General features: G+C 41.3%; 2 protein-coding genes across 5 annotated transcripts; one reads left to right on the top strand and one right to left on the bottom strand.

Annotated features, from left to right (window-relative positions):
• The first annotated feature begins 43 nt into the window (after window positions 1–43).
• LOC5509807 (extracellular calcium-sensing receptor) lies at window positions 44–8,427 on the top strand. Of its 2 annotated transcripts, none has more exons than XM_048731937.1 (6): window positions 44–763; window positions 3,558–3,780; window positions 3,966–4,454; window positions 4,700–4,880; window positions 5,771–5,924; window positions 6,294–8,427. In XM_048731937.1, the coding sequence occupies exons 2-6, from the start codon at window positions 3,581–3,583 to the stop codon at window positions 8,006–8,008; spliced, it is 2,739 nt and encodes a 912-aa protein (XP_048587894.1). In that variant the 5' UTR covers window positions 44–763; window positions 3,558–3,580; the 3' UTR covers window positions 8,009–8,427. The 2 variants fall into 2 exon arrangements, with proteins under 2 accessions (XP_048587894.1, XP_032234646.1); XM_032378755.2 differs by lacking the exon at window positions 44–763 and adding an exon at window positions 1,189–2,316.
• A 31-nt stretch (window positions 8,428–8,458) lies between these two features.
• Window positions 8,459–14,278, bottom strand: LOC5509827 (archaemetzincin-2). Of its 3 annotated transcripts, XM_032378760.2 has the most exons (7): window positions 13,640–14,276; window positions 13,349–13,477; window positions 12,784–12,941; window positions 12,589–12,702; window positions 12,077–12,185; window positions 11,642–11,724; window positions 8,459–8,625 (listed from the first exon to the last, which is right to left on the bottom strand). In XM_032378760.2, the coding sequence occupies exons 1-7, from the start codon at window positions 14,025–14,027 to the stop codon at window positions 8,545–8,547; spliced, it is 1,062 nt and encodes a 353-aa protein (XP_032234651.1). In that variant the 5' UTR covers window positions 14,028–14,276; the 3' UTR covers window positions 8,459–8,544. The 3 variants fall into 3 exon arrangements, 2 of the variants coding, with proteins under 2 accessions (XP_032234651.1, XP_032234650.1); XM_032378759.2 differs by having other exon boundaries at window positions 8,459–11,724; window positions 13,640–14,278; XR_004295448.2 differs by lacking the exon at window positions 8,459–8,625 and having other exon boundaries at window positions 12,077–12,244; window positions 13,640–14,277.
• Between the last annotated feature and the right edge of the window lie 43 nt (window positions 14,279–14,321).

Raw genomic sequence — 14,321 nt, 5'->3', positions numbered from 1 at the left:
CACCGGTTCCGGCGGTTCCTCTTTTAAGTAATGCCAAAAAACAACTAGATTTAGGCGGCATTACTAAAAAGAGGAACCACCGGAACCAGTATATTTCGCTAAGTTATAGGGGTAGGGATGTCATACTAGGATCACCATTTATTTTCTTTCTAATCTGAACAAAAAAAAAAAACATTCCGTTGTGAAATGCTAAGACAACACCACTAAGCGCAGATGTGCTACGTTATTTCACGCATATTTGACATTCTGTCATATGCAATTTCGCATATAACAGGTGTTTGATCATTAAATATCATTCCAGATTATTTTCCCGAAACAACGAGCTATGCTCTTGCTCAAACCCTGCTTTCTTTGTAGTCTCTATAAGAAACGTTGCGCTGCATTTCACAATAACGCATTGCACTCAAAATAACTTAGAAACGGTTAAAAAGAATTGCTATTTGAGCGTTTGTTTGTTCATCTAATAAAAACATAAGTAATCGATGGGTATTTTAATGGTAATATAACATATGAAAACTAATTTCTATGATATTATGAATGGACTTTTATAAAAACGGGGTAATAACAGCTGCTACTCGGACAGTAGGAACCTTATTCCGATTTGTTGGTCTGTGATTTGGCAGATATTCTAAATAGTTGCAGGTCCATACACATTTTTATAAGGGGACATTCATCTTGAAAAAAATCCAGAAATGTCTGAATCACCGGGATATCTCTCATACTATGCGCACTCCTGGAGGTATTTTAAAGACATTTTTGTAGGGTAAGTTAAAAGACAAAGATTGAATAACGTTTTTGAAAAACGCTAGCGATTGCTAGCAGCAGTCCGATACCTTCTTCAAATTCAAATAATTATATACTGAAGAATTAAGTTAAAATTTTAATTTTATGGCGCAACCAAAATATATTTTGATCAAATATTTTAAGTGCGCTGAAAGTACGATAAAAATATATCAATTGGGTATTACCAAAACAAGAAAACATCTTGAAAGTAAGTAAAAACAATCTCCAAGCCGAGAAGATAACTTGCAAAGAAGACACATTGACAGTTTCAAGTTGAAAGAGAGTGGGGTTCTATAATTTATTCTTATTTTTATATAAAGACTATTGAAAAAGACCATTTTACAAAATTATGTTTTTTTGCACAACGTGCCTGCAAAAAAAAAGTTTCGTCAATTGAGATTAAAACATAATTTAGCAGGAAAAAAATATGAGAATTGTGGAAGGGGTACTTGATTTGGAGACTAGCTGTTGTACCTTCATCACCAGTATAACTGGTGAAAATTGAATACATAAAAAAAACGAATGAATGAATGAAAGCATTGCGAAAAATGTTGTGTAGTTGAAACATCGCTCAATGCGCACCAAGTTCTCTTGTACTTTTTATGTCGAACTACGGATATAATTTAGTCTAATCAACTTGAATTCTATTTACAATTATTCGATAGAAAAACATTTCTAATTGAGAAGCGTGGGTGGGAATGAATTTAAGATAATCCTCCTCCATCTGTAAAATAAAAATGATCACTATCACATTGAATGGGAACCATTTATATGAAAAAGTCGGCGGGCGAGGGGCCGATTGAGGATCGTATAAACCTCCAATCGCAGACCGAATTGTTATTCAAAATTGCTCCATCTGTTTCGCCAGCCCAGGGGGCAGTGGGAGCACTTTCTTTAATAGGTCCGGGCGTAAGATTAAAAATGTTATTAAAATGAAGAGCAAATAGTCGGTTTCGATTCATAAATGACGCAATGAGTAAGTGACGCACTAAGCAAGTGTAGGGGAGAGGAATAAATCACTTATAGTTTCAATGTGGTGTATTTGCGAAGAGAAAAGTGGAAGGAAAAAGATAAACAAATTGAATAAAAAAATTGTTATTCTACAATGTTTCTTAGCGCAGAATTTTAGCGTGATTAGACTAGCATTACAATCCGATTAGATGCAATTAGGTCAGAGTGTTTTAAAAAATGATATCTCAATGTAATCTGCTTTATGTAAATTTACTAAAACCACCTACCTTTGTTCCGTGTGTGCGGCTGTACGGACGCTTTTGTATTCCGTTTTTTTTTCTTACAAGCCTACAACTTATTGTTTCTGATAGTAAAAAAAAGCATTCCTATTTCACAGAGAGAGGTCTCTATATTTATTAAACAAAAATGAGAACTTTAAGTTCACCTCGCGTTTACGATAGTCGAATTAAATCTCCTGGGGATACGTACAATGCTGGAGGGCTGACTAAATTGGCCAAAGACCCCTTAACACTTGAACAAGTAGCATCGATTCAAAGCTACGTAGGTTTGCAGCTTGTCAAGGTAAGCGCAGGATTAGAATAGAAGTCAAAAGCGTTCACGTAATCGGATAAAGATACCTAACTAGCTATAACTACTTGAGTTCTTTTATTCCTGTCAGGTGCTGTCAGATAAAATTGCCTTTTCATTGATGCTGGGGAAATTCAAATGCAAAATCTGGCTGACATATTCCTTTTTTAATTAGCCGTCGTATTTCTAGCTAAACTGTAAGAAGTGCCAAAGTGCTGTTGGAATTCTCAGAAAACAAAAAAAAACTTGCAGTATTTTCGAAAGTTAAACATTGAACTTACAGAGAAAATCATATCATTTGATTAGACGGTGTGACATGCTGCCTTTTCCTTAGCTTTAATTCTAAAATAGGAATTTCGTTTTCGAATCCAAATTAATGGTGCCTGTATTTATGTTCGACTTAATTCTCTATAATCTATCAAAATCATTCATAAAAGTGTATCGTCGTAACACATTGGCCTCAATGGGAGTCGAAAAAATTTCTCATATCGATCCGAAAGAAAATGGATAGGTGAAACTCAATATACCCTTTTAACTTTATTCATTACATTAAATATGAAAAAGAGTAATTATTAACAGTGGCCCGCTCGTGGTCCATCGAAGGCTTGTGGTACATGAAAGGTTAGCAAGAAATAAGTATTTCGGAAATAGTTCTTACAGTTTTTCTCACTTCAACGTAGGCGGTCAAAAACCCCCCGTTTTCATTCTATCACAATAAGTGTTTTGGCTGTTGTTATAGTGGAAAGGATCCTGTACATAATACCGGATACCATAATGCAATTCAATGCACGTGCTCGAGTTGATCTAGATACCCAGAGCTTTCAGCCTTACGCACTTCCACCCGTTTCGCATTTTCTACTCTTGAAAAAAAATAGCGCGACTAAGTGAAACCCTGCAGGAACGTTTTTATGTCGAGTTTCCTGCCGCGCTAGAGGTTTGTAAAACGCAATTAAAAAGAAAGGAAAAATACTGGAAACCCTCGAAAGCTAATTTCCTACCCACGCTTAGGGTTATCTGTTTTGCGGTGAAAAGTGGCTAAAAATGCTCGAGCACGATTACAACAGATCAGGTAGACTATCGTGTGAGAGATCTTGATATTCATTGCACATTTAATGCCAGCAGCATTAGAAATTGGTGTCTTCAGGTCGTTTGCCAAGACCAACAGACGCCACCTCGGCAGTCTTTTGCCCCAAGCATTTGTCTGTCCTGCTAAAACATTTTGTTTTTCATTACAGTAAACTAGCTTGACTCAAAAAGGATGGGAAAACTTCAAAGCCCCTTAAAGTTATCTCGCCTCGGTCTTGTGATTTTTCTCGCTATAGCTGTCACAAGTACGAGATCTTACCGAGCCCACTTCTCACATGCCAATCATGCTCCGAACTATTATCGATTGTACCAACCAGGTGATATAATCATCGGAGGTCTAGCCCGACTGCATAGAGAAAACCTCTCAAACCCGTAAGTACCATAATGAATTATATTGTACGGGGCTCTAACCACAACTATAACTTTTTATTTTCTTCAAGCATTTTGTGAAAGAACCAGAATTTTGCATCTGTCGTTTGGGCTTCTTTGCCAGTCACCACATTTCTAGATAAAAAATGGATGATAATGTGTATGTGTGTCTGTTCTTTTCTTTCCAGTTGCGCATCTTTCTACACACCTGGACTTGGTAGGGTCCAAGCCATGATTTACGCCGTCAACAAAATCAACGCAGACCCCCACATTCTCCCTCCAAACGTAACCTTGGGGCTCGACATCAGAGATTTCTGTCAAGACCCTATCAAGGCGGCCAGGCATGCGTACATCTTTGCTCTTGCTTCTAATCTCAACTGCGCATGCGTCAAATGCACGCCAGACCAACGATGCACATGTATAACATACGGGACATGCGAGGCTTCCATGAATGAGAGCGTGTCATATCCCATTGCCGCCATTGTGGGCGCCCTCACGTCGAGAGCCGCGTTACCACTGGCTAATTTCCTTCAGGCAGTTCGAATTCCACTTGTGGACGCTTCGGCGACAAGCGAAGAACTCAGCTCGCCACTCTATAAGACCTTCTTTCGCACCATTCCTCCCGACGTGAACCAGGCAAAGGCAGTAGCCGATATAATCGACTTGTATCAGTGGAGGTAATTCGGGTCCTAGGCCCCTTCGTTCCTGGAATCTTTCCGACGCACTTACTGTTTACGAAAACAATACAAGTACAGTAGATACTAAGATTTAACGTGTTCTTAGGAAAGTCTAATGGAATCAGTTTAAAGATAAATGTTCTCTCCTTTGTTTCCCTTTCGCTGGTCCGAGTACTTTAAATGCTTAAATAAAACTTATCGCTCATTCTTATCTTTTTTATTCCCTTTCTTCCTCTTGTTGGCAGGTACGTTGCTGCAGTAGCGGTTGAGGACTCCTACGGAAGACACGGAGTACGTGCTTTAGACCGCGAGTCACAAGAGCGCGGTACTTTCTGCATTGAAGTGCTTGGCTTCATCCACATATCAAACTACGCCTGGAGACTGCGCTCCATCGTATCCGTTTTAAAAAACCGGTCAAGTATTAAGGTTCGAATACCAATGTTGGTGATCCGAGCTTCAAACGTTCACCGTAAAAGAGTGAACTTCCCTCTCCTTAAACCAACAGTGTTAAGAGCCATTTCAAATATGTCATCTTTACTTGTCCAATTTCATTACTGTAGAAGAATATGCATTCTACAGGGGCCGAACACCAACGACCTACAGGTTGGGGAGGGAAGGTGACCCCCAGATATTGTGGCAGAGATTTCTCTTTAGGGTTCTCTTGGGCCCGTGCTTGTGAACATGCCTGATCACAATAATACCCTTTACTTCACTTTATTGCGCAACATATTTGTACAAAAATATTAGTGCGCATGCATGTTGAAATCTAAAGCCCAGCGTAGAAGGCCTCTGGAAAGCCTCTCGTGTCAATGACAGACTGTGGAAGGTGGTTCCATAGTATCAGGGCACGGAGTAGGAAACTGTGCCAGTTTTGGGGTGTGGAGTGGCGTAGAACTCGGTGTTGGGTGCGAGGCATGGCGCGAGCCACGCCCTATTTCATGGCTAAAAGTATTTCTTCAAAGTACCTGGCTCCTTTGTATCAGCTAGTTACATTCCTTTTTCAATCTTTTGTGCATTCAACAGTTCACGCACCATTCTCTTACGACGGAGTGGTTAGGAATCCTAACCTTTTCCTGAACCTTTCAGGCCTAAAACTATCATCCCTACCAGGTCATCATTCTTTGGGGCAATGCCTTTCCCTGAAAACCTTTCAGGCCTAAAACTATCATCCAAACCAGGTCATCATTCTTTGTGAGCTATACCGTTTCCTGAAATCCTCTCAGGCCTAAAACTATTATCCCTACCAGGTCATCATTATTTATTGAAGCTATACCTTTTTGAAAGCCTCTTAGGCCTACCCCTATCATCCATCACAGGTCATTATCGTTTGGAGCCACGCCTTCCAGGGGCGCGATCTGCTGATAGAAGCGGCGCGACAAGGGCTAACGGGACGAGTATGGATATTTAGTGAGGCTTTCGCTATGGTGAAGCCAGAGTTTCTTCCATCAAATGCGGGCATCGAGACCACAGGTGAGTAATAGATTTCTGGATGAACGACATAGTACATAGTTACCCTATATCCTTCTCTTCCTACAATAACAGTGTAGTTGAGGGTGACGTGCCAATTGATCCAAGTATCCATCTCGGTTTAGCTACTCCCCCCCCCCCTCCACAGACGACCTACATCTACCACCTTCCCTCCCCCCTTCATCATCAGCGCCCTTCATCCACAGTGTGACTGAGGGAGACGCTCTCAATTAATTTCCAGTTATCTATCTAGGGGTTATCAGGTGCCCCCCACCCCACCCCCCATATCTACCTCCCCACCCCTACCCCCCTTCATCAACAGTGCCCTTCATTAACAGTGTGACTGACGGGGGCTCTCTCAATGTATTCCAGGTATCCATCTAGGGGTTCAGCTGCCTCGCATCTCAAGCCTCGCCGGTTACCGTGACTTCCTGGAGGCTAAGCTAAAACAGGACCGGAGTACAGCGCATCCTTGGTGGCACGAGTTTTGGGATCACATGACCAATGAGTATTGCTCCACGGCGGCTAACATGCGGGAATGCAGCAATAACATATCCGCTGACATACTCATCGAGAGCATGATGGACGAGTTTGTGCCATACGTAATCGATACAGTATACGCTGTCGCGCATGCGCTGAATAGTATGCATCAATGTAAAGCCAGCGACAGCGATCACGTCCCACATGGTAAAGGATGCCCAGAAGTTGACCCTGTGGTGAAGCCTTTTGAGGTGGCGCAATACCTAAGGCATGTCAGCTTTGAGGGAAGTACAGGTCACGTGACCTTGGATGAGAATGGTGACCCAAAGCATGCGTTTTATGATATTGGCTACTTTGACTTCCGGTTAAGCAACACAAGTGTAACTCTAAAGAAAGTATTGGTCGGATCGTGGGATAAAAAACGCAATGATAAAATATATATGAATACATCTTCCATCTCATGGCAAAAATTACATAACAGTAAAGATGAGGTCGCGGAAGGTCTCAGAAAGGACGCACTCGGTCGCGATATTCCTCCGAGTTCGGAGTGTGTAGCAGAGTGTAAACCGGGGGAGTGGAAAGCAGTGACTAATCACTGCTGCTGGAAGTGCTTCAAGTGCCCGGATGGTAGCATTAGCGTGACATATGGCGTGACCAACTGTACGGAGTGTACAGTCACGCAGGCATCAAACTCTCAGAGGACACTTTGCATCGATCTACAAGTCCTCAACATCCAATGGACAAACTTCAGCGCTGTGGCACTACAGGTACTAATAGCAGTAGGCCTTGGGCTTGTCATCGTCACTTGTTACCACTTCATCCGCCATCGCATGTCACCTATTGTGAAGGCTTCCAATAAAATCTACAGTTTTGTGTTGCTGCTGGGGATTGCGCTTGGATTCGCGGTTGCGTTGCTTTACATCTTCGTGCCGTCGGATACACTTTGTTCTATCCTAAAGCCCGTGCGCTTCGTCATCTACACACTGGTGTGCTCGGCGCTGTTCCTGAAAACCATGCAGATAGTGCATGCATTCAACGTGTCGCGCATCAAGAACTGGATCGGCGTATTTATCTGCAGCACAAAGCGACAAGTCCTTGCCCTTCTCGCCGTTCTTAGCATCCAAGTCCTCTTAGCGGCCGTCTGGATAGTCTTCGATCCGCCCTACGTGCATCGGACCATCGCCCCCAAATCCCACGTGCTGTACACGTGCAAGCCGTACAAACATGTGATTGGACAAGTCCTTGAGAACCTCATGCTTGCCTATGTACTCTCAATGGCCGCGCTCTGCACGTACTACGCATTCCGCGCCAGAAATCTCCCCGCAAACTTCAACGAGGCCAAATACATCAGTTTCTCGCTGTACATTTTTCTTCTCTCATGGATTGTTTACCAGCCCATTGATTATGCCCTTGAGGGGTGGTATGTGGCGGTTTTGTCCGCGGCAACGATATTGCTGAGCTCGTATGGACTTCTAGGTTGTGTTTTCGCACCGAAGATCTTCATCATCGTATTCCGCCCTAACAAAAACACGGCGGAGTTCGTACGCACAGAGCTACGGAACAAGTCTTGTAATCACAGCTCGCATTACTCGGGTTCGCCAGTCTAGTTTTGCATGTAAAGCAACAAAGTTATTATGGAAACAATAAACAGCGGCAACCAGAAATGTAAAACGACCAAAACAAATAATTATGAAACAAGTCAACAACTGAAAGCGGAGTTGTAGATAAGTGCAACAGAGAATATTAGAACTCACTGAGTCAGGACAAGTGCCTGGTTCGACTCATACAGTCTATGACACATTCTATTTACAATTTTTTCAGTAGCTGTTTCTTTTTCAGTACTTGCTATTTGTAGCGAACTGGAATTTATGCATTCGTCAGGAGGGTTCCTTTTTTGATCAAATCTGGTAGATAGAAAGGCTGCAGTCCTAACTATTGAACCAGTACAGTCAAAGTCTGGAGAACAGTTACGACACCTTATAATCTCCGTCCGTTGTTTTTAAATAAATGAAACTTGGTATTAAAATTTCTGATTGATGTGGAGAAAAAAGTATTCGCACATTGTGTAAATTATATTGCAACAACTCACAGACAAATACAGATCTATGGAACATATTTGGTGTTACTTGTCAGCATTTTAGCACTATCCTGTGATGTAGTCCAATCTTCTTGACACCCATTCTGCTTCTTTTTCCATTCTATGTTCTCTAAAGAATCGTAATAACTGTGGACAGATCAGATTGTTGAGGGTTGGTCAATTTGAGAAAGGACAACGGTGCAGATGTTGTTTGGGTGTGTCTGTGATGGGTGAGGGGTAGGGGCGTGTTGCCCAAAATGCTCTCAGCCCTGCCTATATTGTGTACATTTACATATTTCACAACAACTGAGGAGATATCACACACTATTTTTTAGGTTTGATGTTTCGAGGAGTAACAAAGTTTTTTTGGGTGTGGCTTTATTCTGGTGGGTGAGGGGAAAGAGGTGTTTGACCACACCCACATTACCTTGTTTATATTGGTATCTCCTAAAGAACCACACCACATTACCTTGTTCATATTGGGCTCTCATAAAGAACGACACCCCATTACCTTGTTCATATTGGGCTCTCATAAAGAACGACACCCCATTACCTTGTTCATATTGGGCTCTCATAAAGAACCACACCCCATTACTTTGTTCATATTCGGCTCTCTTAAAAAACGACACCCCATTACCTTGTTCATATTGGGCTCTCATAAAGAACGACACCATATTACCTTGTTCATATTGGGCTCTCATAAAGAACGACACCCCATTACCTTGTTCATATTGGGCTCTCATAAAGAACCACACCACATTACCTTGTTCATATTGGGCTCTCATAAAGAACGACACCCCATTACCTTGTTCATATTGGGCTCTCATAAAGAACGACACCATATTACCTTGTTCATATTGGGCTCTCATAAAGAACGACACCATATTACCTTGTTCATATTGGGCTCTCATAAAGAACCACACCACATTACCTCGTTCATATTGGGCTCTCATAAAGAACGACACCCCATTACCTTGTTCATATTGGGCTCTCATAAAGAACGACACCACATTACCTTGTTCAAATTGGGCTCTCATAAAGAACGACACCCCATTACCTTGTTCATATTGGGCTCTCATAAAGAACGACACCCCATTACCTTGTTCATATTGGGCTCTCATAAAGAACACCACATTACCTTGTTCATATTGGGCTCTCATAAAGAACGACACCCCATTTCCTTGTTCATATTGGGCTCTCATAAAGAACGACAACCCATTACCTTGTTCATATTGGGCTCTCATAAAGAACGACACCCCATTACCTTGTTCATATTGGGCTCTCATAAAGAACGACACCCCATTACCTTGTTCATATTGGGCTCTCCTAAAGAACGACACCCCATTACCTTGTCCATATTGGGCTCTCATAAAGAACGACACTCCATTACCTTGTTCATATTGGGCTCTCATAAAGAACGACACCCCATTACCTTGTTCATATTGGGCTCTCATAAAGAACGACACCCCATTACCTTGTTCATATTGGGCTCTCCTAAAGAACGACACCCCATTACCTTGTCCATATTGGGCTCTCATAAAGAACGACACCCCATTACCTTGTTCATATTGGGCTCTCATAAAGAACGACACCCCATTACCTTGTTCATATTGGGCTCTCCTAAAGAACGACACCCCATTACCTTGTCCATATTGGGCTCTCATAAAGAACGACACCCCATTACCTTGTTCATATTGGGCTCTCCTAAAGAACCACACCCCATTACCTTGTTCATATTGGGCTCTCATAAAGAACGACACCCCATTACCTTGTTCATATTGGGCTCTCATAAAGAACGACACCCCATTACCTTGTTCATATTGGGCTCTCCTAAAGAACCACACCCCATTACCTTGTTCATATTGGGCTCTCATAAAGAACGACACCCCATTACCTTGTTCATATTGGGCTCTCATAAAGAACGACACCCCATTACCTTGTTCATATTGGGCTCTCCTAAAGAACCACACCCCATTACCTTGTTCATATTGGGCTCTCATAAAGAACGACACCCCATTACCTTGTTCATATTGGGCTCTCATAAAGAACGACACCCCATTACCTTGTTCATATTGGGCTCTCCTAAAGAACGACACCCCATTACCTTGTTCATATTGGGCTCTCCTAAAGAACGACACCCCATTACCTTGTTCATATTGGGCTCTCATAAAGAATGACACCCCATTACCTTGTTCATATTGGGCTCTCATAAAGAACCACACCCCATTACCTTGTTCATATTGGGCTCTCATAAAGAACGACAACCCATTACCTTGTTCATATTGGGCTCTCATAAAGAACGACACCCCATTACCTTGTTCATATTGGGCTCTCATAAAGAACGACACCCCATTACCTTGTTCATATTGGGCTCTCCTAAAGAACGACACCCCATTACCTTGTCCATATTGGGCTCTCATAAAGAACGACACTCCATTACCTTGTTCATATTGGGCTCTCATAAAGAACGACACCCCATTACCTTGTTCATATTGGGCTCTCATAAAGAACGACACCCCATTACCTTGTTCATATTGGGCTCTCCTAAAGAACGACACCCCATTACCTTGTCCATATTGGGCTCTCATAAAGAACGACACCCCATTACCTTGTTCATATTGGGCTCTCATAAAGAACGACACCCCATTACCTTGTTCATATTGGGCTCTCCTAAAGAACCACACCCCATTACCTTGTTCATATTGGGCTCTCATAAAGAACCACACCCCATTACCTTGTTCATATTGGGCTCTCATAAAGAACGACACCCCATTACCTTGTTCATATTGGGCTCTCCTAAAGAACGACACCCCATTACCTTGTTCATATTGGGCTCTCCTAAAGAACGACACCCCATTACCTTGTTCATATTGGGCTCTCATAAAGAACGACACCCCATTACCTTGTTCAAATTGGGCTCTCACAAAGAACCACACCCCATTACCTTGTTCATATTGGGCTCTCCTAAAGAACGACACCCACATTACCTTGTTCATATTGGGCTCTCCTAAAGAACCACACCCCATTACCTTGTTCATATTGGGCTCTCATAAAGAACCACACCCCATTACCTTGTTCATATTGGGCTCTCATAAAGAACCAGCTGCAGAAAGAGCACATTGTTTGCTGTTTGCTTTGACAAAAAAGGAATGTGGGCACTTACCCCTTTGTATCTCAACACCACATCAAAACCACAGAGCTTTTGTACCTTATGCAGATCAACCGGGCAGAGGTGTATTGGCTGAGCTTAGGATGAGAAATAAGATAACCAAACATCAATAGTCAAATATCTAGTGGCATTTTTATCAGTTCCTCCAGTTTGTTTGCCATGGCAGTGGCTCCTGTCTATTTGATACATCTTACTACATACACTCCAGATATGCACTTATACTTTTTAAATAATTAAAATCAAAAATGATTTCATTGTAGGAAAAAATCCTAAGCCCAGGGCTGGATTCTCTTCCTACCGAAGCTTGTACTGGTATGATTTTTTCTGTTTGAGTGAAGCTTCAAATCTGCTTTAGGGGAAATATAAAGGAGTTCGGGGGCAAGGGGGGAGGGTGTTCAAAACTGGAAAAAGTAAATTGTTCAGACTTACAAAAATCTTCTCCTAGATGTCCAGAGCCATTCATACAGCATGCATACCATATGCAGTGGTCAATTCCAAACAAATGAGCAATCTCATGAACTAGAAGCTTGCAACTACGCTGTCAAGTAATGATGCACATTTCAGAATTCCCTCTGAACCCTGAATGGATTTGAGTTCCTGTCATTAATAAAACAATGTAACCTAGTTCATGGGAGACATGTAGCGGGGTTTCCCAAGAAAAAGAATTAAAGGAGCATGGCTTCTGCTAGACCTGCCTTTCTTACAAAAAAATTCATCTGATGAGAAAAAGATTTTCATTTTTTTTTCAAATAAAAATTAATTATTTCAAACATTCATTTATTTATTTATTCTATTATTATTTGGAAGTGGATATGTTTGGGCATTTGCGAAGCATTTCTTAAAGCATTGAAGTGTTTATGGTTATAAATTTAAAGTTGATTCGGACAAACCCTGTGTAGTAGATATTTCATTCAGTTTTCTCAAAGAGAAAAGTCACTGACCTGTAGCATTAGAGAAGTCCTCTCTTCTTCTTTGAAATTAAAAGTCTTCTCAATTTCATACCAAAATTCAGTAGAGAATGTTATAACAGGGTCATACCTGGCAAAACTAAAAACCTACCAAAATGAGAAAAGTATGAGTGTAAAAATTTATGACATCAAAAAATTTGATTCATGACAAAAGGTACTCAGACTCACTGCAACGCCCTTGTTTCCAGAAGCCATTCCAGCAACAAATAAATCTGGCTCCTCTTCATAAAGATCAGACATTGTCAGTGCAATGAGGCAAAGAGTATTGGGAGGCCTGTGCCTTGACAAGAGCTTAAGGATACCATCTACCTTCAGCTGAATTCTCCCTACAAAAGGAAAAGATAGACTTAAAATGTAAGGTAAAGGAAAAGACATAGCAGCTTGACAAGAGCTTTTTAAGGTTTCCTCCTTCCTTCAGTTGGATTCTCCCTAAAAACAAAAACAGTCAAGCCAGACTTTGAATGAAAGGGGAAATCCCTAGCAAAAATCTGACATGAAAAATTGGTAAATGAAATATAAAAAAAAATAAGTGAAATCTCAGCTGCAAAAACTTGTAACTATCTTCTGCTTCAGAAGATACCCTTTTCTTCTAGCATTTGTTGCAGCTCTGATTGCTTGCTTCGCAAAGAGGCAAAAGGTGTGGACATAGACCTACTGTCCCAGAGCAAGAAAGAATTTAGGAGTCAACTTGTATATCAAATGACTTTTTTAAAATTAACATTTCGTTATCCACCTGTATTCCATCTATGGTCCAGTATGTGCATATTTGAAGCTATACGAGAGCTCTTTCTTCTTTTAGATCTTGGTTTGTCTTCACCATCAGATGGCTCTGATGCTGATTCACACCACATAACTGGTCCATCTGTGATAAGATAAAAGAGCTGATAATCCACAGATATGGAGAAAGAGAATTGGACATAAAGTTGGAGGGACTACAATTTGCCTTGACGGCTTGACGAAGTCATTCAAGGCCTTCTAATGAAAAGCTACCCGATCTTTTTATTTACAATCTTTTTTAACAAACCTTTCTCTTCAGGTATTTTGAGATCGACCTTCGGGAGAACAACGACAGGGAGATCGTAAAAGAGTTGTGCATATCGTGCGAGTACGTGGATATCAGGGCTCATTCGATCGAAATCTCCCAGAGGAAGAATGTATATTTTTCCTTCTGGATACCTATCCTTTATACAGTTTCCCTCAGGATGGAAATCCTCTTTTATTAAGTGTTTTTTTTTGGTTGAGAGCCATGGACATGTCGATAGAAAACTTTTAAATGTTTGTCCTTCCTCGTTATACTGTGCCATTCTTGAAAAACACCCCATTTTCACCCGGTTCGTATTCTTTTGTGATTTCTCTTTTGCGTATCCCGAGTGCTCTATGTTTCTTATATGGAGTCGGCAAGACAAACCCATCAGCAAACGGTATGGATGATTTCTCTTGTCTTTGGTTTTTAGGAGGACTTGGAGATGGCGACTTTACTTGAATTTTTGCCGCCATTTTGGAAAACTTGAACGCGTCTGCCCGGGTCCTAAGCCACAGGTAGACCGAGGGATCAGTTTGAATGAAAAAACAAACAGAAAAGGAGCCAAACCCATCATCCTCCATTTCCAAAATCTGATTGAAAATTTATCATCATCGTGACTATTGTGTGAGAAATGAAGTGTTAAGCATCATATGGCAATTATTATTTTTCAGTTTCTTATTCC

The sequence above is a fragment of the Nematostella vectensis genome, chromosome 1 (genome assembly GCF_932526225.1).
Source record: "Nematostella vectensis chromosome 1, jaNemVect1.1, whole genome shotgun sequence".
Taxonomy (NCBI): Eukaryota; Metazoa; Cnidaria; class Anthozoa; order Actiniaria; family Edwardsiidae; genus Nematostella; species Nematostella vectensis.
This window is presented reverse-complemented; position numbering and strand designations above follow the sequence as displayed.

Coding starts and splice junctions, on each gene's coding strand:
- LOC5509807 (XM_048731937.1), top strand. CDS start 3,581: ATGGGAAAACTTCAAAGCCCCTTAAAGTTATCTCGCCTCGGTCTTGTG. Junction 4,455..4,699: donor ATCGACTTGTATCAGTGGAG/GTAATTCGGGTC, acceptor TCTTGTTGGCAG/GTACGTTGCTGCAGTAGCGG. Junction 5,925..6,293: donor TGCGGGCATCGAGACCACAG/GTGAGTAATAGA, acceptor AATGTATTCCAG/GTATCCATCTAGGGGTTCAG.
- LOC5509827 (XM_032378759.2), bottom strand. CDS start 14,027: ATGGGTTTGTCTTGCCGACTCCATATAAGAAACATAGAGCACTCGGGA. Junction 13,478..13,639: donor CAAAATACCTGAAGAGAAAG/GTTTGTTAAAAA, acceptor ATCTTATCACAG/ATGGACCAGTTATGTGGTGT. Junction 12,703..12,783: donor CTGGAAACAAGGGCGTTGCA/GTGAGTCTGAGT, acceptor TCATTTTGGTAG/GTTTTTAGTTTTGCCAGGTA.